The 26994-nt window shown below is 43.0% G+C and overlaps 1 protein-coding gene and 1 long non-coding RNA gene across 4 annotated transcripts; one reads left to right on the top strand and one right to left on the bottom strand.

Annotated features, from left to right (window-relative positions):
- LOC137850651 (uncharacterized) lies at positions 1-16003 on the bottom strand. The gene is made up of 2 exons (XR_011092712.1): positions 14870-16003; positions 1-4956 (listed from the first exon to the last, which is right to left on the bottom strand). It is a non-coding gene; the product is annotated as an uncharacterized lncRNA (long non-coding RNA).
- On the top strand, positions 10132-26994 carry LOC137850648 (MARVEL domain-containing protein 3-like). 3 transcript variants are annotated; one of them, XM_068670906.1, is made up of 4 exons: positions 10132-10289; positions 11261-11415; positions 14680-14849; positions 26098-26994. In XM_068670906.1, exons 2-4 carry the CDS (start codon positions 11300-11302, stop codon positions 26802-26804), a joined length of 993 nt encoding a protein of 330 aa, XP_068527007.1. In that variant the 5' UTR covers positions 10132-10289; positions 11261-11299; the 3' UTR covers positions 26805-26994. The 3 variants fall into 3 exon arrangements, with proteins under 3 accessions (XP_068527007.1, XP_068527009.1, XP_068527008.1); XM_068670908.1 differs by lacking the exon at positions 10132-10289 and adding an exon at positions 10351-10372; XM_068670907.1 differs by lacking the exon at positions 10132-10289 and adding an exon at positions 10730-10994.

Below are 26994 nucleotides of genomic sequence, written 5' to 3'. Positions count from 1 at the left end.
TGTCAAAAAACTATGTCATATGCACTGACTTGATTATTGCAGATGGAGCATTTGCCAGAGACAGGGCTGGAAAGTGATTAGCCTTGATAACAACAGGAGGCATTCTGCTGTCAAACTTTCAGGGTGCAAATCGCTTCCCAGCTTGAGTTTCTCTCCAAACCATTTCTTTAGTTTATTCGTTCGGGCAGCTGTGTGGAACGGCAAGAATTTCTATTTTTCTTCTCGGTAGTGAAGATGCAAGGAAGACATAACGTACGTAGCTCCAATAAGTGTGCCTGTTGATTTGCTATTGAAACTAGCACACAGACTGGGAGATTTTTTCCAATCCTTTTTTGTTAGCGTACACAATATGATGGAGAATTGGAAGCAGGATGGATGTGTACGGGTAGAAAAATTCTCACTGCTGCTTCATAACAACCAGCATCTCGTCTGGAGAGTGGACTCGAGGAAATGGTGATCCTTCCCCTGATACCCCTCTACTCCCACAGCTCCTTAACACACCATGCCACAACTACTTAGGGTGTGCAGCTCCTTCAACAACAGCTTTCTTGGCTCCATGGCCAAGCAGGTCCCACAGACACCTCCTGGCAACACCAACCATCGTGTCAGGAGATTTTGTAGATAGAAATGACGTTTCATGTAAGCAGAAAGAAATGTGACAGCTGAGCATTAGAGAACAGGTTCAAACTCTGGAACCTGTTGTTTAACTTCACTCGTTCCTCCGTTGGAATAAGGGTTTGTGAGCACCGCCAACTAACGCCACGTCTGACAGCAAAACTCCCTGGTTCTGTGCTTGCTGGCAACCTGTGTAGCCGGTCATCGTGGTATAAAGAGCAAGCTGGTTTTCTTCTCAGGACAAGGTGGAGGCACTGGGACTCCCTGAAAGAAGCCAGAAAAACAAAACACACAAAAAACAGAGCAGACAGAGCACACCAGAAGGCTGAGACTGCTAATAGGACAGCTGTAAACAAGGATGAAAGACTTAAATATGGGATTAAAAAGGGGAGTGGGAATAGTCCAGAAGAGCTGTGTTTGTGTCTAGTCCAGCCATACTTCCTAAACAATACATTTAATTCAATTACCCAACAAGCAAACAAACCAATTAACTTAGATTTATATCATCAGTAAGAAAACAGAGCAAGCGGCATCTCAATAGACTTACAGAAATCTTTTGAACTTTGGATGAAGGCTACCAGTACGGTTCCTAAACCCGATACAGGCAAGAGAGAGGTTTAAGGCTTCTAAACACAGATTCAGCATGTGAATTTAGAAAGACTGAATAAAAGCAGAAGTGCTCTATTAAATGAAAGGCAAATCACCAAGAAATCAGCTTTCAGGGATCAGCTGAACTGCTGCATTGTACTTGCACGGAAAATTACCCAGCAGCTTTTTCTGAACCAAGAAACACAAATCAGTTTTGCTCAGTGAATGCATGAGCCAAACTCTTCTATTGTGATGGTTTCAATAGAAGCTCAAATAACTTTGACAGCCTGGAGGGGGAAGGGTGTCTCTGACCCAGTTTCTACACTACAGTGTAGTTTGGGTGATGGTGGTACAAGTGTTTACAGCAGGACCTCTTTTCTTTAATTTCCCTCTCCTGCTTGCCCACCATTGCTTTGTTTAAATAATCCACAGCTGTTATCATGTGCTCAAGAATAAGATTAATTGAGCTTAATGATTGCTGGCGACTTCTTATATGCATTCAGCTGGTGATGTCTTCAGCACAGAGGCCCTTTACACAGTGTGAGAGGAAAATTTGTCTTTTTCTTTGGCTTTCTCATTTCATATCCATTCTGAAAGTGGAATTCTCATTTCTTCCAGACATCTTTGCCCAAAACCTCTTAAAATGCTGGGAGAGATTCTGAAGGCCAGAACCTCTTCACCCAATGGAAGCTAAATGATTTTTTTTAGGCTCCTGGCCAAGAAGTTTATTGCTACTTCTCACGCCACTGACCCAGGAGATGCAACCGCTCCTCTTCTGTAGAATGACTAAAGTCTGCAAAGGCAGAAAATGGGACTCCTGAACAATGGGATAAAATGGCTGGAAGGAAGGCTTCACGAACACAGGTGGCCTGAAAACCTGGATTCCCCATGTGCAGACATGTAAGAGCAGTGTTCCCTCCAGGCACCAGGGCAAGGAACGAGACAGATGAACTGGGATGAAAACACTGAAAATCTGAGTAAGAGACACAAAATCCAAATGATACACACTAAAATGATGGGTTCTTTCTACAGCGATGGTTGAAATACACTTACAATGATTATTTTCTCTTTAAAAAGCCCTCACTGCTAACCACATTCAATGCTGTTTTCAACAGATCTTGAATTATTATGAACCCGTGCTTGTCTGCTTTGATATGTCACAAGCCATCACTAACCTGACAACTCACTGGCAGACTTTCATGCATTTTCAGAAAATAAATAAATAAATAAAAATCAGCCTACCTTCTAGTGCTTCCCCCCACTTCCAGCTCTTAAACCAAACTCTAATTCAGGGGATTGAAAACTGCAGAATCAAAACTAAAGCTGAAAGGAACTAAAAAGTTACACCGATCAAAAGAATGGAACAAAAGGGAACAGAGAAGCAGGAACAGTTTTTTCTCAGCCCGTAGACTGCACAGAGGGTAGCTGACATTATAACTCCTGAGGGGCACCCAATGACTCTGCAGTGCAGACTGGGATCACACCAGGTGACTTGCAGCATGGGTGCACTAATCTGGGGGCTACAGCATAATCCAGACCCACGAGGCAGAAGGAAGTGAGCCAGCAAAATCTGCCGAGGAGATCCCTGTCCAATCCTGTCAGACAGTAGAGCAGCCAAACACGTAAGGAGCTGTTGTCATCGGCCACATGAACTCTCCCCAACTCTCTCTAACTTTACTTGGCTAAGGACTGCTCTTCAGTTTTGGTACATGATTTTTTGGGGTTAGGGAAACCAGTCACTCTTGCACTAGTCACTTATATTCAGAAGAAAAAAGAAAAGACTAAGACTGGGGAGGAGAAAGCCTGAAGAAAAAAAGCAGCGTACTTTTTATTTTCCATTAAATATATTTGTATTCTCATCCCATTTGAGAAACCAGGCCCCTGTTTACCTTATCTCATCACTTTTCTTCCTTTATTTTATTTTATTTTATTTTATTTTATTTTATTTTATTTTATTTTATTTTATTTTATTTTATTTTATTTTATTTTATTTTATTTTATTTTATTCCACTTGGGAAAAAGAGAGAGATTGGAGTATTTCTATCACAAACCCAACCCATTTTGTCTTAAGTCACAAAAGGGTTTTGTTTTTGTTTTCTCAAAAGACGTTTTCTATAAACATTAAGTAGCATTTGAAAACTCAATTTTGTTAAGAAAATACTAATGGTTAAAACTTTTGACATTTCTATCAATTCCTTCTTCACAAGAATTGCATCACTTTCCTGAAACATGTTAGTATGCTAACTTCAAGGCTGTTTTGTTCACTTGGAAAGAAGCACAAATGTGCTGCCACAGCCTTCCTAGTTGACTTAAGGCTATTTACTTGGCCTCTGTGCTCCTTGAATCTAGCTAAAAAAAATGAGTATTACAGTGACTTGTAACTTATTGAAGCACCCTGGGCATAAAAAACACTCGTTACCATGAAGCTTTTGCATGCTGTGGAGGAAGAAGTTATAAAGTATAAAATAACCCACAGGAATTAGGTTTTAGAAGGAGGCTGAAGAAGATGATGATTGCTTGATTTAGATTGACTGAACTATGATATGCAAGTGAGCAAAGCAGTGTTATTTCCAGAACAACCAAAGCCTTCACACACTCCTACTGCTGCAAACAGCCCCGCAAAATCTCTAATGGATTACAGATAGGCAGGACTTCTGTTTTATATCTCAGCCAGAAGACACGAACCGTTCTGCTGCTCAAAGGACCGAAAACATGCAGTGGGTCAAACAGACCAAGAGGGAACACAGCCAGTACTATAGAGTCAAGACCTATGGAATAAACACCATCATTTCCAAAGCACTTTAATTTTATCTGCGGTGGAAAAAGCAGGCTCAGCCTTGCTTCGCTAATGGAATATGAAGAGTTTGCTGCCTGGTGCGGTGCGCCTGTGATGTTTAAACACCATTTGCAGCTCCCCTCGTGCAACTCACAACGTTTTCGGAGCATGGCCTTAGCAAAAGCGCTTCCCTGGCAAGAGCTGGTTTAATTTACTTGTTGGTCTTTGAAATCCTGCACGTGGATTCGGGGTGGTTTGCTCGTCCTTCCCTTCCCCTGGAGGCAGCGAGGCAGGCAGTATCCCCAGTGCTCCCAGGACAGGCCCTCGGTGCCGACAGGAGCCCCAGTGCCTTCCCTGCAGCAGCTCATCAGCAGTACCTGGTACCAGAGCCAGTGGGAAAAGGGGAAAGCAGAGAAAAAACAGAAAAGCGAAACAGCCGATTAAGGAGCAAAGAATGGCAGAGGAAACTAAAAATAGTCCCCTCGGCAGTTATAAAGGAAATTCGTTTGACAGGAGGCTGCTTCTTTTGTCAAGAGTGGTTTGTTATGCAACAGATGATACCAGCACCGGCTCCTCTTATCTCCGTTGTCAGTTTAACTGACAAAAAGGAGCTTGGTTTAACATCGCTGGAGCCACAGCGAGTCGGAGCATTTGTTTGTTTTCATGCGTGCGCGTGTTTTAAGAGACAGCCCAGGGATTAATACTGGCAAGAAACCGTGGTGCAAGCTCAGTTAAGCAACCCTGCAAAAATCTGAAGAGCACTCGGTCATTATTAAAGGCAATAATTAAGCCCCTGCCCGCTGCTGTTTCTGCTCCCCTGCCTCCCACTCCAACATCCCCAAGAATGGGATTGTGGCGACTTTACGGCACTATGGAAAAATTAATGCTCACAGGTTCTCCCATGCACGGGCAGCCGTGGACATCCTTGCCTGTACTCTGTTTTTCCCTTCTTGCACAAGACATGCAGAGCTGGAGCACTGTGGGCACAGAAAAAGCAAAATTAAAATGATGAAAGCTGCTTCATTTACTGGCAAGGTCAGTTTCCCCCCCATTTTTTCCTGATGCTGAGCATTCAGTAGCATTTACACCTCTCAATATGAAGGGAAGAAGTGAAAAGGAAGAGGCTTTACAAGATCTTAATATCTCCTCATTTTAGAGAAGGGAAAGCAAAGAAGAAGAGGGAAAAACGAGGCTTTCAGCAGCTTCCCTGACATCTCCGCACAGGAGTGCAGGTGAGCCTGCCTGTTCCCAATTAATGTGCCTCCTGGCATGCCTGCAGGCTTTCAGAAAGCCTGTTGGTCACAGCTGCCAATATCTGCTGGTGAGGAGGCAAGCAAATTGCAGTCGGCTGTCCAAGTTAAACAAGTAAAAGCTAGGACTTTGAAAAACTCAAGGGACACGCGTATGCACACGCACAGGAGGTGGGAGCGAGCCCTTGGATATGATGTAGATGCAAGGAAAAAGAACTCTTATTAGTCTTATTAGTCTTAACTTCAGGTTGAAAACCTGCAGCGCACATACGTGAAATATTATGCACTTTTTTTGGTAAACTTGCTCGAAATAATTTGTTCCATTCCCCGCGCCGTGAAGGAAGAGCTCGGTGACAGGCACACCTGTCATGAGCCGCTCAGGCCACAGGATGCCACTGTTGCATTTCTTTTTTCTGGAGGTCAAAATAAACCGTGACAAACTGTTTGCGTGAACCGGACACCTAAATTTAATGCCTCTCTTCCCCTTTCAGTGCACGCACATGTCAGCGGTACAGCCCCAGACAGCCCAGATGTAAACAGCTCCGTTCCACCGCGTTATGTGTTTTGATCACGAACAAAACGTTTGGATACCTTTTAAGGCCAGATTACTGAACCCAGCATCTCTGCGTGTTCATAAATTTTCTATGCACAAGAAGTCTTTCCAATGCCTGCCAGGACTGTTGACTCCAGATAGTTTTGACCGCAAAACAAATATCCAGTGTTGTTGGATTTTATCTGTGTCCAGATGAGAAAAGAAAAACACTAGATGGGAGAGGAGATTAAATGAGAGGGAAGGCAGACTGCTCGTAATTTCTACCTCTTGTAAAAGAGGCAAGAGCTCCTACCATGTTAATAAAACTTCATAAATATTTTACTAATAGAAACGATTTCACGTAAAAGCCTGGAATGTAATGTGTTCATGCCAGGAGACAGTGAAGTGAGCTCCCAGATAGCTCCTCTTACCGCAGCTCCGTGTGCTTTACAAGCTGGCACCCTTACTCACAGGACTGCAGACCTCCGGACAGGTAAAGACAAAGGCACTTCACCAAGGTCCCCAGCGTGACCGCCAGGGCAAGGCAGGCTAAAGAGGTCTGCTCAGGTCCTAAATGTCTTTGGAAAGCAAATTTCAGCCCTGAAATACCTTTACATTGAAGTGGTAAATTATTAAAGAGAACTGAGTACGGGATTGCAGATAGCCTCCGAGATCTGCTCAAACATGAGTTCTCCTAAACTCAGCCCAACACAGATGTAATTCTTGACAAAGGAGGGAGAAATTTCCATGCTAACAGTTTCTCAGATTTCAAAAGCCATTTTGGTTTTGCTTGGCATTTCTGAAAGGGAAGAATGGCTTCAGCCTCCTACAACGCGGCTTAAGGACAGGGAGAAAGAAAATGAATGATAAGGTTTCAGACACAGCTTGGGAGGCCAGGAACAGCAGAACTCAAGGAAGGGCAGCGTGACAATGACAGCCGTGGTGATGCAGAGCCTTAGAGAGGCTGGTGTTGCAGCTCCACACTTCAAGCTGATATAAATGTGAAGGGGCCTGCAGATAACAGCGTTCGGGGATTCAAGGCTTCAACAGAAACATCCTCGCTGCCTTCAGACTGTTTTGGATGCATCCCAGAAGGAGTTTATTCCCCAGCCAGACTCTAGATTCACTGTGACAAAATCCCCACTTTTCTGACAATTGTACTGTAAGATCTTTACATCAGCGCTCGGTAATTGCTCAGCAGACTCTGGGAAGGACTCAGCCTATGAAATGAAACAACCAAACCAACAAGTCACCCAACACAGCAATCAAAGAAGCCTAACGATGGTTTCCATTGCTTAAAAAATAAGCAAGTAACAGCACAACGCACACTAAGAATGCAATGTTAATATAAAACCATGCATGTTGTTTGCATTTCTTTTGCTGAAGCAGTGTTTGGTGTTGTGCTGTTTCTTTTCCCCACTAGAACAGAAAAAATTGACCAACACATAACCGCTTTGTTCCAAAATGCAATTTACCTCCCATCCAAAAGACCATGGATTTCAAAATCCCTTTAAGGAAAAAAAAAAAAAAAAAGTGAGAAAGAAGGAAAGAAAGAAAAAGCCTTCAACCCAAATTCTTTTTTTTTCCTTGTTTGTAACAATAAACAACACATTTCATGTAAAAACAACACCAAGAGGGTAGAAAAAAAAAGTCCGAAGCTAATTTTAGTCCTGCTGATCTCAGGAGCTTAGTGTTCCCGTCAAATTGAACAGACTCCAGTGGTGCCCTGCCTGTCTGGCTGGAGAAATCTGTCCCTGGAGGTCTAGTTGCGGCACTTTGTACCCTACACCTAGATTGGTTTTTAGAGTATTTTTTTATTATTATTATCCTAGAAGCAAGTATCCAGGACAGCATTGATCCAAGACACAGATGTGACCTATTCAAGTAAATTACCAGGAAAAAATCAAAATGTTTCACACTTCATTTTCTGTAAATTACTCCCTCTGGAGCTCAGCAGCTAGCCAAAATTCAGTCACAAAAGTTATTTCTATTAAAAGGAGAAATTGATGGCACAATCAGGTGTATCTTTGATACAAAACTGTTTCCTTACATACAACAAGGGGGGCATTTTTCCTGAAACAAGTTAAGCTACAAGACCTTTTTCCTTCTTTGATTGTTCTCATCTAAATTCAGCCAGTACCATATCTGATCCTTCCTATCTGATCCTTCCATGAGCTCTTTCTACCTTTTTTTCACCTTAGAGACATATTCGTACTGCTAGCTCTTCTTATTTTTCCCTAACCAGAAGCATTTAATGTGGGTTGTTTCATTGGTTTTTATGTATAAGCAGCTCTACCAATACCTTGTGTTTGCTTTGTGAGTTCTCAGGGGAAATCACTTTCGTCACACAGTGGAGATGACTTTAGCCACTTTTTAAGTTCTTATCTATTCTGTCAGCTTCCCTGAACTTTATCCATCCTACAATCACATCCCTTCAGCTGCATGCAGTCTTCCATCAGACACAAATGGCAACAGACTAACCCCTTTCAGCCCAGAAAAAGAAATGCTTTAACAAAACTACTGCTTAAACTGTAGAGAGTGGCTGCCAGGATACTTCCATGCATCAACCCCCATCCCACACCAAAAAGAAGGAAAAAAAAAAGTCTGGTTTTAGTCAAGTTTCCCTGCAATTTTTCTTCCTTCTGTCTAGCTTCTTTTCTGCCACCAAAGGAGGATGTTCAGCAGGCCCCCTAAGAAGCATCTACGGTTTGCATGAAATGTGCCTACCTAAAGTGAGATGTTATTCCTCGTGTCAAGAATGGACATCCTCTACTGGATGTAAATGAAGAACAGATTTCGCAAAGGTTGATCACGCAGATGGAAGAGAACTGAGAATTCATACAGGCACCCTAACCTTCTCCAGCATAAAGCCCGGCAAGCTAGCCTGCACCACCTTTAATTAGAAACTTATATTAAGGAGCAGTAAAACACTCCTGCTGTTATATTGTCTTTGCTACCAGAATGACAGCCCCAAACTGAGAGAGTGTATGAACTAACCCATAGGTAGATAGTAGCATCTTAAACTGCAGCTCCAGGTTAAGGCTTCAGTTACATTAACCACTCACTGCTGCCAAGAGAGGTAGCCCTCTCCCCATATCCCTCCCCCAGTTTTTTCCCTCTGAGACATGCTTTTGCCAAGCTCTTGCTCCAGCACACATTTGATTGAAGCACAAAGCCAATTCAACTCACTAAAACAGCGGAAAGTAAATTGGTTTTGGCTGGAAAGCAAGCTGCATTGGCTTACTATGTGATCAAGTGAGCACCAGAGTTGGTGCAAGACAAAGAGAAGACAAGCTGTGCGGCTAAAACCAGGAACAGTAAAAGAGGTCTAGGAGAGGTGGGAATGGTAAATAGCAGAATAAGCTGTTAACACAGCTCAACTGGAGCAGGAAATCAGTCTTACTGTGCTCCAGCAATTTACAAAACACATATCTAAGTACTCAGTTCCCATAGATATCCCCTCATTTTAGAGGCAGCAGTTCCTCTGATACCCACAGATTACTCGAAGGGGATGTCATGTTTACCCCTACACTGTAACAGCTGCACATCTTAAGCCTAAATCCAAGAAGACCTGGCACCCCAAATGTGTTGCTGCATAAACCCTTGGAAATCAAGGGATATTCTGGTCCCAGCTCTGCTTTTAGAGGACAGGTTCCACCTTTATAGGATGGCACCAGGAGTCTCGGGAAGCTTTCCAAAGCTCTAGATTAGCCGGGCACCGTGCCACGTTACCAGCACCATCCCACTGTTGTGGCACTTGGAGTTTTTCTGCATGGGACTGCACAATGAGCAACTAGTTCACAGCAGTACCAGTTTAGGGGTCTGCCCAGGCTCTCTGTACGAAATAGCTTCTGAAAAGGCGGTGTGTTTTTTTGAAGCCTTTGGACAAGAAGCATCCCGAAGTGAGCAGCGTGCTGTTCCTGTGAGGGAAACATCACAGTGAGGAGACAAAACCCCAGCAGATCCACGTGTTGTTCATCAAAGTAAGGCCTTTCAGCAGGGCACCAGGAAAACAGACTGTACGTGTTCAAGTGCTCAATTACCGAAATCCTGCCAGAGGAGAGTCAAGGGGCTACCTCCCTTTTCAAGCTGCCATCTATCGTACTTGCTTTAAAACAGCCTGTTCCTACCCATTTACACCGGGGGACAAATTTCCTCAAAATTTTATTTTGCCTCCACGCCTCTCGCTGCATGTCTTCAAGCCCTGAAAGTAGCTGGAAGCTGACAGAGGGCTGGGATTTTTACTTTATCACTCGTCCGCTTGCACTCCCTCTCAGGGCCCCACTTAGGAGTAGGAGAACGAGGACTTCTTTTTATTAAATTAAAGAGAAGCAGGGCTGTCACACGCCCCGGGACACAGCATTTCTCTCCCGCAAACCCGAGGGCCCCCGCGGGCCTCAGCCCGAGCAGGGCGGGCATGGCGCAGGGCAGCACCTGCGCCAGGGGCCGGGCCGCCGCCGGCCGCCTCCGCCTCCCCACCGCCGGGGGACGGCCCTGGCCGGGAGCCGGAGCTCGGCGCTGCCCTCAGGTGAGGGGCCGGGGGCAGCGGGGAGAGGTGGCCGGGCTCGGGGCCGGGCTGCCCCCGGGGAAGGATCCCCGCTGCCCCCGGGGGTAGGAGTGGGTGGCGGCCGCCATGCGGAGCGCCCTCTGCCTCGGGAGGGGGAGCGCGGCTTGCAGCGGGGGGGCAGCGGCTCTTCGGCTGTGCGCTGTGAAAATGTGTAAAAAAATAGGCTGCCGGGTTTAATGGCACTCTGAGGAGGCGGAAGGGAAGGCGGTCAGCGAGGCCTGAGGGCGATCAGTCGAAACCCAACCGACTGGGGTGCTTTCAGGGCAAGGCTGAAGGGCTGCGGTGGTGGCAGAGGGTCGCTGAGGGGCTGAGGCTGCGCGCTGAGATCTCCTACAGCCAAAGGGTAGAGACACTTCCAGGAAGAAACACCCCTGTAAACAACTAGTATAAAATTACGAAGGACGTATCTTTGTGCAAAGTTATTTTCAGCTTTGCCTGTAGCATGTTTTCCCAAAGGGACACAATGTTTGGTAACACGTCTGTTGACGCCAAGGGGTGCCTTCCTCTTGGAAAACTCCAGAATAAAAGTTGGCAGGTTGGGTGGTAGCTATTTGATGTGTTTAATGCTGTATTGGCTTTAAAACAACAACAAAAAATACAGTAACAAAGTCAAGATCCACACTCTTTGTGGACACCGTGCCTTGTCCTTGCAGCAGAGACATAAGGGTAAGAGCAAACCTAATCACCTCAGTGCAAAAACTGTTGAATATAGAAAAAACACGACTACTTGATCAATAGGGAAATGCAGAGAAAAACATCCTTCTTTACTGAACTTAATTGACGTGCAGTTTAAAGGATTTTACTTCCTTCACTTCTTAAGGAAGTCTCTACCAAGCCTTGAACCAGCATGAAATGGACGTGTTCTGTAAGTGCTGGTCAATGAATAACTGAGTAGAGCTATAAAATGAAACAGTTTCATTTTTCTGGTGCAGGAAGTTATTTCAGAAAGAAAAAAATACATGTAAGACAAGATGCCTCGTGATGGGAGACGATACCAAGAAAAGCAGCACAGGCACCATGAGGATCATGGATCCGACAGGTACGAGGAAGACAGAAGAACAAGAAAGCAATACCCATACAATGGAAGGTAGGTTTTACCACCTTAAAGGAACATATCACAGCAGGTCTACGGTGCCTGCCCTCTTTTTTGCTTTTAAATACGTTCATATTAGGGTAGTAAAGAAAGCATTTACTCAGCCTTGAAATCACGAAGCATGAGCATGCTGCTTTAAGAATCAGGAAACTAATTTACACTGAAATTTTAAGCAATTTTTAATTTTTTATTGAGCTCCAGGGTAACAGCATCCTAAGAGGAGGCAAAAAGAGAGGCTTTGTGACACAGGCAGAGCTGTGACTTTCATAGGGTTATCTGGATGAAGCTGGGTCACAAGCAGTTGAAGTGTGGCCACGGGTCTTTGTACAGGTGGTTAAGAAGTTGGTCAGCAGGCAAGAGCAAGTGAAGGCTTGCTAAATACACAGTGTTTAATACAGAACATCACTTGACTGAGACCAGCACAAACACTTAACCGAATTCTTAGGTTGGTCTAGCTCGGCTACGAACAAGTTCATACTAATCCAAAACAAAATTGATGTAAGTAGTTGCAGTCAATAAATGAGTACTTATTTAAGTGCCTCAGGCGGTTCGTGGCACTTGATAGCGGGTCAGCCAACTATCAGTACGATAAACAAACTAATAGAAGGGTTGGAGTGGCAAATAAACTCTCAGGATATTATACTCTTCCTTTCAGCCTGGCTAGCCTACAGCATATTAGAACTTAGATTAGACTGTTTTTCTTTGAGGGCATGCCAGTGGTTGCTTTGTTGGAGAGAGATCTGCAGCTGTAAACACCAGCAGCAAATCAGCCAGGGCAGTAAGGTGTTCCTCACATCCGCTTAGCCTCTGGGGGCCTATTTGTAAGGTAAGGCAATTTAAGAAAAAAGGCAAGGAGTGGGGAGGAGATAAATGTAATAAAGATTCTTGAAAAGCTCTAATGCTGAAGTCCTCCCCAACAATACACATTAGCAAGAAAAACAGGATGAGAATAAAAGCAGTAGTGAAACGCACTGTGTGGACTAGAAAGAGTACTTTCAGCTAAATATTAAAAAAATTGGATGATAATCCTGGTGTGTGACGAAAACTAGCTAACGTGCTATGAAAATTTTGAGAGAAATGGGAACAAAAATCAGCCTAAGTGTCATCCTCAGAGGCTGTATGATTGTCCTTAGTAAAAGCAAAGATCAGGAGGAAATATAGTTAAATTATCTTGAACATGTTAGAAGGAGAGCAGCATTTGCTGGGAATATATTAATTAACCCCACTGTGGGGAAAAAAAAAAAAGAAAGGTGTTAGGGGTGTCACATACAACATCACTGAAGCAACTTCTCTGGACTTTTGTTTTTGCCATTACAAATGAAGTACTGGATGCAGACTGAAAATTGGTGGAAGGATCATAAAGGCCAACAGACCTTCACGGTATACAGCATGGAGTAGAGAAAGGGAAGCTGCAGATACAGATCTGTAACAGCCACAGAGATCATTCTTAGAGTCAAGCCAAGACTCTGGCAGCCACCAGTCTTCACTGCAACTAATCAAAAAACTTTTGCGTTAATCGTTTTGATGGAGTTTGGTATACCGTAACAGCATTTCTCCTGTATACCTCTCAAGAACAACTGATTTTGAAAGAAAATTACAGTACGTTGGTGAAGTCTTAGGTTCATTGACCAAAAGACCTCCAGGTACCATAACTGAAAAGATGGGAAGAGTTTTGTAGGAGCTGCAATTTGGGTGCCTAATGCACTCCCTCACAAGCCAAGACTTTCTAGCGACAGTATTTCTCTTTCACAGTGCATTTCTGTCTGAAACTCCTATAGCACGCTTCCTCTCATTGCCGAGAAGAAAGAGTTGCATTACCCTGAACTGGAAAGTCCTGGAGGGAATCAGGAGCAAAGGTGGCCAGAAGAGGCCCATTATGAGGAAAAATAAAACATCTAGAAGAATTTTTTTTTTCCAATTGTACTCAGTTACTGAACATTAGGGGAGCTGTTTTTTTATTTTTTGTTTTGTTTTTTGGCATGTAGCAAGATACAATAGAGAGAAGCAGCTGCATCAGAAGTACCAAAGGGATTGCTTTCAAGTTAACTGGAAGTCTTATAAATCACACAGCTTATTTAATTTATGTGACACAGCTGCGCAGGATGCTTTGGTGGTTGCACAAGACACAGGACAAAGGTCAGAAAAATCAGGATTGTTTCAGCCAAATAGAGCTGTTGGCAGCTGCACACGGAGATGTTAGCATTGGTCTTGTTACTGAAGGTCTTAATTAAAATGTAAGATTACAAAGAGCATGATTTAATGTGGATGAATGTGATAATATTTTTGTAAGTTGAATCTGGAATTGGATGAAGATAAACCCAAGTGCTGTGATACTAGGAAACAAAACTACAGTTGAAAATACTGATATGTGGATAAGAAGTTCAAGATAATAATTGAATAGGAAGACATAAAAACAATAATGTGGAATGAGACTTAAAATACCCTTTAATAACAACATAATCCAGCTGTACCTTGAAAAAGGCAAGTTCCAATTCTCCTTCAAATGAGGGGGAACATTGAGATTAGACCAAGCATTTACAAAGTGATTTACAGCCACTGTTTCTTTTAACCTGAGTGTTAACTCAGTTTTAAAAGAGCAAATTGCACTTTTCATACTGAATAATCTAAATCCCACCAACCTTAAACATCATCAGTCTTGATTTGTGGAGCTGTATGTCATTGCAGCAAGCCAGACAATTCCAATTTGAAGTATACAAATAGAGATGCTAAGCAGAGATTCATGAAATTCATTTATTTTGGCTGATTTTAGATTCTTCTTCACCTGACATTAGGGAGTTCAGAAAAGAGGGAAAGACATAAACAGGCTAATGTTTTTCCCCAGTTTGAACACCTTCATCTGCTTTTTAAAATTTGAAAATAATTTTAATTTTTATTCTTTGGACTAGCTAAAAATGTTTTTCATGGAAAAATATCTGTTAACTTCATTTTTAAGGGGACAGGAACTCTCCCCTCACACCCTTCTTGCTGCCTTTTGCGAGTAACCCAACCAAGTCAGCCAGCGAGTACAGAGCTTTCCAAAATAACAATGCATGATCAAGTGCAAATATCCTCGTGAACATGGATTTATGCAAGTATTTGGGGTGTTTGCTTTCAAAAGACACAAGCAAAAAAGATCAGAGCCTTATGAAACAAGTCAGCTGGTTCCACTAACAGGAGCTTCTCCCTGTTTTTAACGTTTTCACGTTCACAAGAAAGCGTGATCTAATTACTGTACATTACCTGTTTACTCCACTGTAGGTCAACAAGAGATGTCCGAGGTGGCCAGCACTCAAGAGCTTCCACTGTTTGCTCAGACTCATACTCTAAAGCTTCAGGAGCATCACAGGAATATTTTGGCCCACCGCCCCAGTATTATCCTCCCAAGGAGACCTTCTCAATGAAGTGTTCAAAGGTATGCACAACAAGAGGTACGTGAGGTTCTTACTACCTGCCGTCTACTCCTCTCCTTCCAAGGGCTGGTCTTGGTTTTGATTTCTGTGTTCAGAAGCACAACAGTATAAAGCTGAGGGGAATGCATAAAATTCTAGGTTATAATGAATGAATGACATAACTGCAGGTTAGTAACTAGTTTTAGGTATGGAAAAGCAAGATTTACAGAGGTACTTTGCATCCAGAGCACCAGCGTGGGTCATGTGCATAATTGCCAGTTTGTGCAACAAGAGTTAAGCTTTGGGATTTAGGAATAAAGTAGATACTTGCATCCTTAGGCAATTTAAATATGACTAATGCAGCATCAAAGCTGCAGCATTCTGACACGTTCTTCTCAGACTTTTTATCAGCTCTGTATATAATCCAGTCATCACTGATGCATCTTTATAAAGTCACATAGCATGACACAAAACCATTCTACGGACATGAATCCAGCAAAACAGCTCTTTAGAAATACAAGTGTTTTTTTTTCGTACCTAGAAAGTGGCTACAACAAACAGAAGCAATCATGAATGTGGGAGGAAATCAGCCTAACTCTTAAGTTAAACTCATTCCCGTAAACTGAAAAAAAAAAAGTAGCTAAAATACCCACTGCTCTTTTAAAGTTTTCCCTCTTCAGGACAGAGAGCATTCTCACTTTGTTTTTAAGAAGGGCCCACTGCAGTCTAAGTTAAAACATACAGTTAGTATCTAAAAAGCCTTGCAGTGTTCTCCACTAAAGAGACAAATGAAGAGTTTAGTTGTTGCAAGGAAATGAAAACACATAACACAAGATTATTTCTTTGCTCCATGAAGGGAAGTTAAATAACGCACTTGATTTACTCTTGATATTTCTGTCTGTGTGAACAATTTTAAGAGTGAGTTGAGCTATTTTCTCTTAAAAATATGTTGTAATTGTTTATTTGTATGCAGTTTGTTTTTTTTCAAGGAGTTTTAACTCCAACAGTTAGCAGAGCGTATTTACTGACACAGACCCATAATTATTTTACTCCTGATAAGATTGTATTGGCAGTTCTTCCTGCAGCAATGCTGGATTGCTTTCACTTGTCTGAAAAACCTTAGAAGACTCCATGTGCTATTTTTTCACAGGTTCAAAAAATGAAATGTCCCGTTATTTTTAGTTACCAGTTTCACTGGTTGTTTAGATTTACGGATAGCTTAATGGGACTTGTGCTTTTTCCCCCCCCACCGTTCACTTCTAATTATTTCAGTGCATTAAACATCATTAACATTTTCAAAATGTCCTAGATTTGCATGCATCAGTTGATGACGATGATTTCAATCCCACCATCCTCCAGCTATTGCTCAGTATTTCCCCAAAAATTTAGTGTCTGAGCTTGCAGTGGAAGAGGGAAAAGAGATCATCTAGAAAATAAACCATTTCATTAATGGTTTTATTTCAATAAATGAAATATGAGGTTGATAAGATCATGAGAATTTTACCACCCCGTTTAATTTTTGAAAGTACCAAGATTTAGCAGAATTTCCTAGAGTGGTTTTACAGAATTTTGTATTTCCTTCAGTCAGATAGCAAACATTACAAATGAAAAACGACATGAACTGTAGAATACAAAGTCAGTACATGTGAGGTACAGCTTCTTACAGCATTGAAAGTTCCTGGAAATGCTTCTTAACTACCTCTCTTGTGCCAATGTTTTATCAGCACTCTGATGAAATCCCCCTTCCCGATCGCCTTAATTCCAAAATAAATTAGTAGTATCAAGTGAGGCCGAGAAATCAGGTGATCTAGCACAGCCTTTTCCAACGAAATGGGAATTCTCCGAGCACGCATCGCTCTACTTTCACTAAATCTATTTTTTCCTTTTGCCCAGCAACTCTACTTAAATTTTCAGTGCGTGTTGATGAGTTTGTCATACCAGCGAGGAATTCTAAACAGCCAGAGCTCTGTGAAGTATTTGCTTCACTTAAGTACTGCCCTCTTTATCCATGCATTTCACCAGCAATATCCCAAAAAACTAAAGTCAAGTTTCATAAATAGGCTGATTTTTTTCACAGGGATCCTTCTAACACTTGAGCTGCAAGCAGCAGCAGAAAAAAATACATTGTTCTCCTATCTTTTATTATTCTCTCCTTCTGTCAATAACCCCCCCACGCCTTTTTTTTTTTTTCCCTTTAACTGCTGTGTGAAAATAAACCCAACATGAATATAATGGAAGGAACAACTGCCAACTGATACTAAACTTGTGCACCATTAGGAACATTTGATACTATCTAAGAAACTTCATACCATTCTGCTCCTTTTTTAATCCTTTCATCCTGAAAACAGAAGGAAAAGGTCTGCTAAAAAATTCCGTGAGCAAGACCTCTTCAAAGCTGTTCAGGTCGATACCACATGGGTAGCAGTACTGGATTGTATAAAGAAGGCATCTACTTACATGTCCTCTCAAACAATATACTAGAGTGCAAATTTAGGAGAAATGTAAGGATTTGGACCAGGAGCGAGTGAGTTGTTCTCTGGAATAGGAACCATTTTGTGAACTGGATAACTTCTCACTTCAGTTGTGTGGCAGCACAGAACAAAGATTTCTCCCTTAATTCCATCTGCTTGAAAGCCAGTGATTTCTTCTTTATTTTCTTTTAACAGCTACTAATCCTTGAGAGGATCTTCCCTTTTATCTCACAGGAGCTGGTGTCCTTTAAGAGCTGTTAACTAGAAGCTTCATCATAAACATCTTTTGAAAAATCAGATGTACTACCACTTGGTTTGCCTTTCTTCATATATCTGCTGATTCTTTCAAACACCTGCCCCTCTACAGAACTTCTGACCCTTCTCTGCTATGCTAGCTTTATGTCTAGCTGCCATGTGCTTTATTTCATGGGGTGAGTCACGCTTTTGGATCTGCAGATTGTAGGTTCAAAAGACAATAGACACAGAAGCTTGCCACCTTCTGTTTCTGTAGTACACAACAGCTTATAGAATGGTGTCAAGCTATCTAGGTATTCTTTATAATTACACTGGAATTGGAAATAAACTTCTGATAAAGACGAACCTATCATCAGCTAAGGAACTAATGCTTGGAATAACCATCTTCAACAGCTATGACAACACATGTTGAAAATTACAGAGTTTTTGGCCTGGGGGTACTTATAGCTGAAGTTATTTTAGGTGATCACATTGAACGTGCTTTCTCAGTAAGCCCAGATAAGATTTCTGTAGTTCTATGAAAATTAAGTTAGCAATCATATTTGCTTTGCTTAGAAGGAACAAGAGAAGTTGTTCAAGGCTGGCTGCCACGCTTGTTCCTTCACCTTAGAGAGAGCAAAATCTGAGCCAAAACCAAGAACGAATTGCTGATCTTAAATTGGTCACAGATACTTGGTCACTTGACCTCAAAAACATTTTGTTATGATTTCATTATGTATATTGGTGTGAAAGAGGTGGAGCAATGCAATTGCAGGATAATGTTTTCTTTAGTTTTGCTTAAATGGTGAAGGTAAACAAGGTTTCTACCATCATCTTTGGTCTGTATCTGACTGAGGAAACGCCTGCATTTTTGCCTTGAATCAAATTGTACCATGCTAGTCATAACTTGAGTGCTAACTTTTTTTTTTTTTAGTACTTCAACCCATGTGGCATTTAAGGGAGACAGCATTTAAAATGGATAGAAAAAAGTTTGTGATGGAACAAATATAATCAAATCCCTGTTCTTTCCTGCCATGATTACAGCTTAAAGAGGCGCCATGAACAGTATCAGATTTCTTAAGCATGTTGTAGGCGCTTCCAAACAATCATGTCTTTAGCTTACATTCTAACATCCACAATCCAATTTCCTCTCAGAAGAAGACAGCATTATGATTTGTAACAACAGAAAAAAGTCTATGACTTCAAACTTAGCCGGGAGGAAATATCAAACTAAATTTATTTGAAGGAGGAAATAGAATTAGGGAATAACAATGACTTTCTCCAAGTTATACTCATGCATTAACAAGCCAGCATTAATTCGAATGTAAACATCTATAAGCTGTTGTTTTCACAAAGCACAGTCTAAGTTCTTCCTGTAGCTACACATGCTGGCAAATACTCATGGAGTGGAAAAAATAACAAGGTGAAAAGTCACCCTAAGCAGAAGGATCATGCTAGTAGACACTCAGTTAATTTCAACATGTTTCTGTTACAAGAACAGGGCACCCAGTTCCCTTGTAGTCTCACTTGTAATTAGGTAGCATGCCCCTTCTTACAAAGTATAGTTAAATACAGTGTGAACAACAGCTGAAATTTGCCATCACGTTTTTAATCCTGGAATTGTAAAGACAGAGGGCTTTAATAGTGTGAATTGGATGGAGCTAAGCAAATGAAGATAGTCCAGGTGATTGGAAATGCTTAATTAATATTGCACATGAGCAAGATACAGTGCACAGCAGAGCTGCAGGTAACCTTCCTGTTCTGAAGAGTATTTAATTTCGAGGTAAGCTTGGTTTTGCCACAAAATACAAATAGCCACAAGCAATTAGCTCTATAAATCCGTGAAGGGGAGCTACAGTCGTTGCAGATAACATCTTTTACCTTTAACAAACTGTTGCCCTGTCATGATATGTGACTTCCCTCTGCCCTCGTTTTTACATCAATTGTTTTCACCCACCTTTTGGAATTGTGCTAACGGGTGCATTATTGTTTTTAGAGAGGGGAGAACTGCAACTGAGAAGATGGAACTAAGGTAGCAGGGAAAGAAAGCAGGCAAAGCTGGCATTAGCTGTTCAGAATATGTTAGACTCTGCTCCATGGTTCCCTACTGGGAAATCTTAGTTAAGTCTTCACTCTCCCAGTGTAAAACAAGAGTGGTACCATCTTTCTTGCAAGGCCACTGGGTTTGTCTGCCTCTCATCTGACCCAAATTCTAGCAACCAAGAAAAACTGTTGCCTTCAGAAAGTGTCTCTCCAAGCTGATCGATACAGCAGAGCGACTATATTGAACAGTAGCTGTATTTTCTTGAGCAAGGAATCACAGCTCACTTCAAGGAGAGAAATACACCCAGGCAGGAATGCTGCTCGCCAGGTATGACAACCCACAAGTTGTGAAGGGAATGAGAAGCTCCGGTTCACAGGCTCCTCCAACCTGCCCTACCTTCAGCCAGATTATGGTTGCTTAAGGAGAGATAACACCCCAATCTTTATACCTTCTGAAGGTGGCTCAGTTTCAGCTTAAATGAAAGGAGTGGCTACAGAAAGTTGGCATAAGAAACGAGCATTTCATTGTTTTCTGGGCTTTAAAAAAAAAGGCATAAAAACCCTGCAAGTTAGTTTCGATACCAAGATTTTGTTTACTACCTGACCGAACTATGGGTACGTTAGGAAGAAAAAAAATGCTATTTTCTGAAATGCAGAACATGAGCTGATTGTGCAGAGACCTACCAGGGACACAGAAACATCTGAGGCTTTTTACAGCAATTGTATTTAAATCAGTATTAGTAAGTGCTGGAGTTTAATGCAAGACCTTCTGCTTCCCACCTTTTCCAAAACTGTAGAAGGTGACTCGTGCTGGGTTAACAGGAGAGAAGTTAAAACCATGCTTAGAAGCGATGCTTTGAGGAACTGCTGGGACAAAAGCTGTTGTTCCCAGGCAGGGAAAAAACACTGAAACTGTGCCTCAGTTGCAAGTAAATCAGTGTCATACGGTGGTGGGAAACTGTGGGGACGGAGGCTGCTGAAGTAGTTCTGCAAATCAAGTCTGTGAAAATTGGATAGAGCAGGTGGGACAATAGTTCTTCAAGTGAAGACGACACACATTAAAAACAGGGCAATAGTTTGAATTTGAGCATTAATTATTCATATAAGGCTTGTGTGAATCATTAAAAACAAGGCTGATCATCCTTTGGGATTTCCTAGCAGAGTGATAGTCTTTAGTAAAGAGGGACAACTCATTAAAAGGCAGTGGTAGTGCTTCTTTCTAGAGCACATGAATAATTTAATTTTCCCTGTTTGTAACTATTGTGTTCTGAGTTTTGTTTTGGTTTGTATTTTAATCCTCTGAATGTTACCCTATTAGGGAGATTTTAACATAACTCAGTGAAAGTTAAATCTCACCACTGACTAAAGAACACGGAGAGCTACATAAATAGTGGTGGTATGGGGGCTTGGGGAAGGTTTGCGTATTTCTGGCAAAGCTGTGTACTGCCCTGAAATTGCATTAATGAAGTTGATCTACTTCTCGTTACTCATTTCAGTAAGAGTAAGTACTGTAATACTTTGCATCCAGATTTAACATTTTTGATCTGTCGCGACTGTTTTCTCCTTTTCATTTCCCTTCTTTAGGTCTCCTCCATTGTTTTGCTTCCTCCTCTCTTCTGTCACATTTTTGTGCCCTTCCAAAAGGGGAACAAAATTCCTTTTCCTTTGACATTTTCTCTCCTTCCCACCCATTGTATTTCTCCTGCCACCGACTCAGTTTAGCCCAGAGGTGACCAAAGCTGCACACTGAGCTGTGTCCTTGCTCTCTGTGGAACACAAAACCTGCACTGCCAAGAGAAGTTCAGCATATGAGATCCTTTTCAGGACTGTCTCCAGCTTTTGTAAGTTGCTATATATGGTCAAAATACTTGCCTGCTCCTTTGGAGGGGGGAAAAAAAATAAAAAACATGACCTCTGAAAAGCAGAAAGCTCCCCAAACTGGAAAACGAGACAAGTTTTAGTGAGAAAGGCTGGGAGAATTATTGTTACTGCATGTGTTGTAGCCACTAACTGTCTTCCCTTCTCCTCGAGCGACCCCTAATGGGACGTGACACAGGCACCACTTACCTGTGCGGGTTCGCATGTGTTTTTCCCTTGTGCTGCCTGCTCTGGCACATGCACCATGGCACTAGGGTCGAGGTGTCTCAGAGGGACAGACAGACAGCCCTGGGACCACCGATCCCAATGGCACATGGCCTGCGAGGGGAGTAGAGGGAGAGAGCGAGCCAGCAGCCATGCAGAGAGAGACGAACATAAAGCATCTTCGGGATGTTAAATCAACAGGAAGGCATGATACCAAAAGAGTCAGGAGGAAGAGCCCACGTGCAGTCAACAGAGGGAAAAAAAGTGACTGCTGTGCCAAGGCACAGTGGAGGGAGACGCTGTGAAGGCCTCGTCTATTAGTCAGGCCCTGACGGGGTCAGAGGGAGTTCAAGAGGAACAGCCAGATCTGCCTGTCCTACAGATGGGATTTTGTCAGCTGTGGAAACAGTGGAACAAACAGGAATTGAGCGTGTTACTTTGTGGACGCATGTACGTACCCATGCTGATCGTGGTGCCAGCATGTGGGGGTCATTCTGCCGCGGTGCCTGGTGAAAAAGACTGGACAGCTTCCAACACATGAGACTTGAACACACCGTGGGTTTGCTGGGTACCACACAGTCACACAGTGTCTTTTTGTGAGACGACACATGCAGATTTAACTGCTTGCCTCACCTGAAAAGGAGAGCGTCTGATCCTCCCCTGGTCCTGGCTGTGTTACTTCCCCTGCTAAACTCGTGCCAAGCACAGTTGCTCATCAGATGCTCCGTGAGTCACTTCAAGTTGCTAAAGTTGCAGGAAAAAACAGCAGCGCACAAGAAAAGAGTTGAGTCGTTTCCTGCTCTTTTAATGTCTTAAAACAGCCCTTGGAAGGGCCTGATACTAGGCCAGAGTTGTTACAGGGCAAGGGAAGAACACGATGACTGGGTAGGACCTGTGAGAGCAAGGTCAGCTGCCTGTGGCTCTGCACCCTTCCAGGCTGCCTGCTTGCTTTGCTGCATGTTTGAGCCCACCCTTTGATATAAAACAAAGCTATTGATCAGTGCATTGATGCCATGGCAATGGCCAAGCATGCACTTCTCATGGAAGGGAGAGAAAAAAAGATAGATAAATGGTGTAAGTTGAAAGATTGCATTTTGTGGAAGTCACTGTGTTTGTTTCAGCAGGTAGCTTACACAGCAAAGTTACAAAGCAAGTGCAATGAATTGAAGGTATCATCCATTGCAGATTTGGGTTTTATAGAATGAGTGAAGCAATCCTCTGGAAAGCTCCTGGCAGCATCCACAGCCTTCTGGATTGTATCAGCTCTTCCCACCTTTAGTGCTGAAAAGCAGTGCAGAAAAGTATGGGAAGGGAAATGGAAATCGAGGAACCTAGACTTCGGTCTCATTACTCAATACGGAGAGAGCTCATTCCCAAAGCCAGCTATTTGCTGTGCTAATTCTGATATAAATCAGTAACATTTTAGGTTGATCCCAAGATTTTGACCTTGAGAAAGGAAGAGAAAAAAAAAAAAAAAGAAAAAATTGACCAGCAGCTGCCATTTTGGAAAAGTTTTTGGCAACGTGGTTTCTGCAGCTATAACTAAGATGACTTTGCTAACCAGCCTGTGAAAGTAGGAATGGCAACGTAGACTCAGAAGTGTGGATGTGAACTCGCTCCTTTTTGCCTGCAGAAAAATGCTTTACATAGATCACTGCTACGATGCGTTAATTGGCATGCCTTGACAGACTTAATACTCAAAATTGAACTCTCCTACTCCTTATTTCTCGAGTCTGTCTATCCTGTTTATACTAGTACAATAGATTGGGTATCAGCTGTTAACTGTAACGGATTACAGGTGAAGGTTGTATGAAGTTTTTAGGGTGCCTGGACATACGCCTTGAACATAGCAGGGCTTAATATTTCCTTCAAAATCCTGAAGACTGTACAATTGGAGTACCCATTAATTGCTTACTGCTTTCACAAACCCTGCTGGCTGTCATCGGAGACCTTACACTCACAGCTTTGTCCTACACAGTGTTCATCATTTTATGATTTTCTTTAATATCAGAGTTTGTTTGTTTTAAAGTCAACCCAGACATTGCAAATAACTGATGGAGTAGCTGCTAATGAACCTCTCTCCATCGCTTAGTCACTCCAATCAATTCTACAGCAGGCATGTGTGAAAACACCACAGGTACATAGAAAACCTGTCCAACCTGAATGCTATGCCAAAATAAATTTTCCAGGCATGCCATTAAAGCATCTACTGCTGCACTTTAAAAATGCAGTAGCCCACGCTGATGATGTTTCTCCTCCCATCACATCACGCCAGTCCTACCGTAGTACCAGCAGTCGGCTCAGTAAAGTCAAGGCTTTGTGTGAGCACACAGGAAATTTTCGAGCAATGCCACTGAGGATTGGGGTCAGTTGTTTTCGTGCTGTTACAAACGTGGAGCAGCAGGTGCAACAGAAAGTGTCCTATACTAAAATTACTCTTTAAAAATATTTGGAGCAGTCCTACTTAAAGCAGTGACTCTGTACCCATTAAAAACTTCAAGTCTCTTTGCCTTCATTGTTTGAATTTGGTACAGGGAGGCCCAAATCCTGTGTCATTGACTGAGATTTAAATTTCTCTTTACATATAGCTTCACAAATGCTTCCTTAGATGACAAAGCCTCATGAACACGTTTAGTTAACAGCATGATTATTGCCGTGCTTCACAGAAATGGTTGTGTGGAGGAGGAGTCAAGGAAAAGGCAAGTTTTCATGCAGAAATGGGCATCATCTCTGAAGAAAACATGCATAGAAGTGCTTGCTTATTTCTTCCTCAGCGATAACACTGTCTTCTCTGCCTGCTCTTCCTATTCGTGTTCGGATATGAAATGTGTGTACGTTTTATATGTATGCACATGCACCCACCCACAACCTGAAACATGCTGAGCCTCAGATACCCTGTTCCCGGGTATTACCGCTGCTGTCATTGCTCCCCTGTGTGCTAATCGGATGGTTCACAGGGCTGTGATGTGAATGGGCTTCAGCACCTACCAACAGCTGTGTTAGAAGTGAGGGGACCAGTCTGGGGACAGGGGCACTCCTGAAGTAGCCAAAGGCCCTTGTCAAACCTTGTCAGAAGCGCCTTCCAGTGAAAGCAAGCAGCAGCAGCAGCAGCAGGAGGGTGTTTGTTGTCTCAGCCCTCTGCGGAGGGACTAAGAAGGGGCTAAACAGGAACATCCAGTGATCCTTCACAGCAGCTGTTGCTGACTTTCTTCAGTTAGAAGCATCTGGCAGCACAAGAGAGGATTTTTTTTCAAGCCCATGCAGCCTTGACAGCAATTGAGCCGTTGCTCAAGAGGAGAATGCCATGCTGGTCAGCGTTAGGAGCATAAAATTAACATCTGTATGCAAGCCAAGGATCCCACCCCGCTCTAAAGACAAATATAGGACCGCTGTGTGAAGCATCTTGCATTCTTGGTTGTCAGACTACAGTGGGCTAAGCCGACTCACTATTCAGTGATTAATTTCAGGAGCAGAGGATGAACACACGTGGTACACTGGGCGTTTTCATTTCCCAAATAGGCAACTCTAGCTCTGCTACACTTCTGCATCAGTCACGTTTACTAATCTTAGCCTGACCCCTAGTGAGCTGTCACAGAATAATCAGATTTATCTAAGCCACGCTGCTCTTTCCTGACAGGCAGCTACTACAAAAAGAAGCCATTTATACACTTGTTTTTGCTTAAAAAAAAAAATAAAAATTGATTACCTTTATCAGTAGTATAACCTGAGAAGTCAGCTCAGAAATCATAAGGTTTTCTTCTGAAATCAGGCATGCATAAGAGAACACAAAGTGATACCATATTTCCACTACTAACCCCAATATATAAGGCATTTTTGTCCCCGTCCCCCACTTTTTCTAAACCATCAGGAACTGCTTCTTAACATTTATGAAGAGATTCTGTGAAAGAGAGAAAGTGGAAGTTGTGTCTGATTAGACAGTACGTTAAAATTAACAAACTTAGACACAAAATACCTAAGTTAAAGAAGAAAACATGTTTTTAAGAACCTCAATAACAAAATTTAAGCCATTAGAAGATTCTAGGTTTCTGTCAGCTTTCACCTCAGCATTTTGTTCATGCTGGATATTTCTTGTTCAGTGTTTATGCCAAGTAGTTACAGGCCAAAATACTATCACCGTTCACTTTCCTTGGCAGTAACACAAGCACAGTAAAATTTTTATGGATTTTTCCCCTCCATCCCCATGGAGATCCATTTATCAAGCACACTGACAAATTTAAAAAAATAATAATAATTTGCCCAACTTCTGAAACGTACCCGTGAGAGCTCGCACTATTTTTTTTTTTCATTATTACTTTTAAAGAAATACACTTCTGTTGTTGTAGCCAAGAGGACTATGTCTGTAATGGTGCTGTTTATGGTTTTGGTGTATTTTTATCGCCCCCAGTTTGCTCAGGACGTGATTTTGACATCCGTTCCCCTCTTTCTGCTCCTCGCAGGCATCCTGAAGTTCGTGGAAATCACGGTGAACCTCCTGGTGCTGATCTGCGTGGGCGCTGCCCAGGCCTCCGTCGCAGGCTTCACTTCCCTCGGCGGCTTGGGTCTCGGGTCCTTTAACCTGAACTCAGCCTACAGCCCCTTCGAGGGGACGGAGCTGCAGGAGGTGAGAGAGCTGGACATGCAGATCACCCAGATGCGAGCCCCCTGTGTCTACGGCGGGGTGGCCTTCAGCTTAACAGCGGCAGCGCTTACGCTCGTCTTCCTTGTGGTGGGGGTGAAGCCCATCCACCGCCTCAAACCGGGGCTGCTCGTTGGTGAGTGCGCCTTCAACCTCCTGGCTGCTGCGAGCTACGTGGCCGCCGTCGGCCTCTACTTGCATTTTGTCAGCCAGGTGAACTCCACGGAGATCTGCAAGAGGCGTGAGCGGCTGTACGCGCGCCGGGGCTATACCTCCATGAGCTGCGTGGTGCAGGGAGGCGACGCAGCCGTCGGCCTCTTCGGCGTTGCCGCTGCCTGCTTGTACTTGGCTAGCTTTGTGGTCTGCATCCGTGCTGTTCGAACTGTCCGGGCCTTCCGGAGCCACGCAGCCAAGGCTCAGTACAGCCCCAGCAGCAGCGAGAGAGACAGAAGGAGCAGAAGCGACCACACCAGCCACAGGGCCCCTGAGAGCTCCCGCAACATCCAGGCTCTTGCCACGTTAGTCTGAAGTCAGCTCTGGGACTGTGCCAAAGAACAGGAGCTTCTGCAAGGGATGGGCGCTGGACTTTGCACGCCTAACAGGCAATGAGTCCAAAGTGCACTGTCCAACAAGGTACTGATGTACGTATCAAATCACCCAATGTAAAAATACTGCTGTAACGGGATGTAATAAAATGGATACTGAGAGGAAATTCCAA

Source organism: Anas acuta, chromosome 2 (genome assembly GCF_963932015.1).
Source record: "Anas acuta chromosome 2, bAnaAcu1.1, whole genome shotgun sequence".
NCBI lineage: Eukaryota > Metazoa > Chordata > Aves > Anseriformes > Anatidae > Anas > Anas acuta.
The sequence above is the reverse complement of the archived record's forward strand: the minus strand, read 5'-3'. Positions and strand labels throughout refer to the sequence as shown.